Here is a 1,171-nt window from a genome sequence, read left to right on the forward strand (position 1 = left end):
ATGCAATATACAAACCAGAGCCATCAGAACCCAAGCTCCTTCCTGCTTATGGGGATTCCTGGCCTGCAGTCATCCCACTTTTGGATTGCATTTCCTTTCTGCTCCATGTATGCTCTGGCAGTGCTTGGCAACACGGCAGTTCTGTTGGTGGTGCACTCTGAGCCTTCACTACACCAGCCCATGTACCTGTTCTTATGCATGCTGTCCTCCATTGACCTGGTGCTCTGCACCTCCACTGTGCCCAAGCTCCTCGCACTCTTTTGGGCAAATGCTGCTGAGATTGCCTTTGGGGCCTGCGCTGCCCAAATGTTCTTTATCCATGGCTTCTCAGCTGTAGAATCCGGTATCCTGCTATCAATGGCCTTTGACCGCTACTTGGCCATCTGCCGGCCGCTGCATTATGGGTCATTGCTGTCCCTAGAGTCAGTGAGCAAGTTAGGGGCTGCTGCTCTGCTTCGTAGCTTGGGGCTCATGACCCCACTTACTTGCCTTCTGGCAAGGCTGAGCTACTGTGGCAGAGTGGTGGCACACTCCTACTGTGAGCACATGGCTGTGGTGAAGCTGGCTTGCGGAGGCACCCAACCAAACAACATATACGGCATCACAGCAGCCACACTAGTAGTAGGAACTGACTCCATCTGTATTGCCATATCCTATGCGCTCATCCTCCGGGCTGTGTTGGGCCTCTCCTCCAAAGAGGCCAGGGCTAAGACCTTTGGCACTTGTGGCTCCCACCTGGGTGTCATCCTTCTCTTCTACATGCCAGGGCTCTTCTCATTCTATACACAGCGCTTTGGCCAGCATGTACCCAGGCATGTCCACATCCTCCTGGCTGACCTCTACCTGGTTGTGCCACCCATGCTCAACCCCATCATCTATGGGATGAAAACCAAGCAGATCAGAGATGGAGCATTACGGCTACTGAAGAGGAGTCCTGCTCAATCATAATGCTTCAGCCCCAGCCCCAAACCCTATGCTCTTTTCTCCAGCCCTTGAGAAATGTTTGCATGGCTACCAACATGATGGAAGGCAAATACCCACACTCCGTGGTGTCCATACTTTAATACAGAGATCACACGTGTTGGAGGAACCATCTGATGCTTGCTGCTTGTGATGGAGATAGGGTCACAATGCTCAGGAACATTTATCTAAAGAGATACACAGCTTCCAA

The 1,171-nt window shown here is 52.1% G+C and overlaps 1 protein-coding gene across 1 annotated transcript; it reads left to right on the plus strand.

The window, feature by feature from the left end:
- LOC101827931 (putative olfactory receptor 52P1) lies at window positions 1-948 on the plus strand. Its single transcript, XM_005074069.2, has one exon. The coding sequence runs from the start codon at window positions 1-3 to the stop codon at window positions 946-948; it is 948 nt and encodes a 315-aa protein (XP_005074126.1).
- The last annotated feature ends 223 nt before the right edge of the window (window positions 949-1,171 follow it).

This window comes from Mesocricetus auratus, unplaced genomic scaffold (genome assembly GCF_017639785.1).
Source record: "Mesocricetus auratus isolate SY011 unplaced genomic scaffold, BCM_Maur_2.0 Super-Scaffold_4256, whole genome shotgun sequence".
Taxonomy (NCBI): Eukaryota; Metazoa; Chordata; class Mammalia; order Rodentia; family Cricetidae; genus Mesocricetus; species Mesocricetus auratus.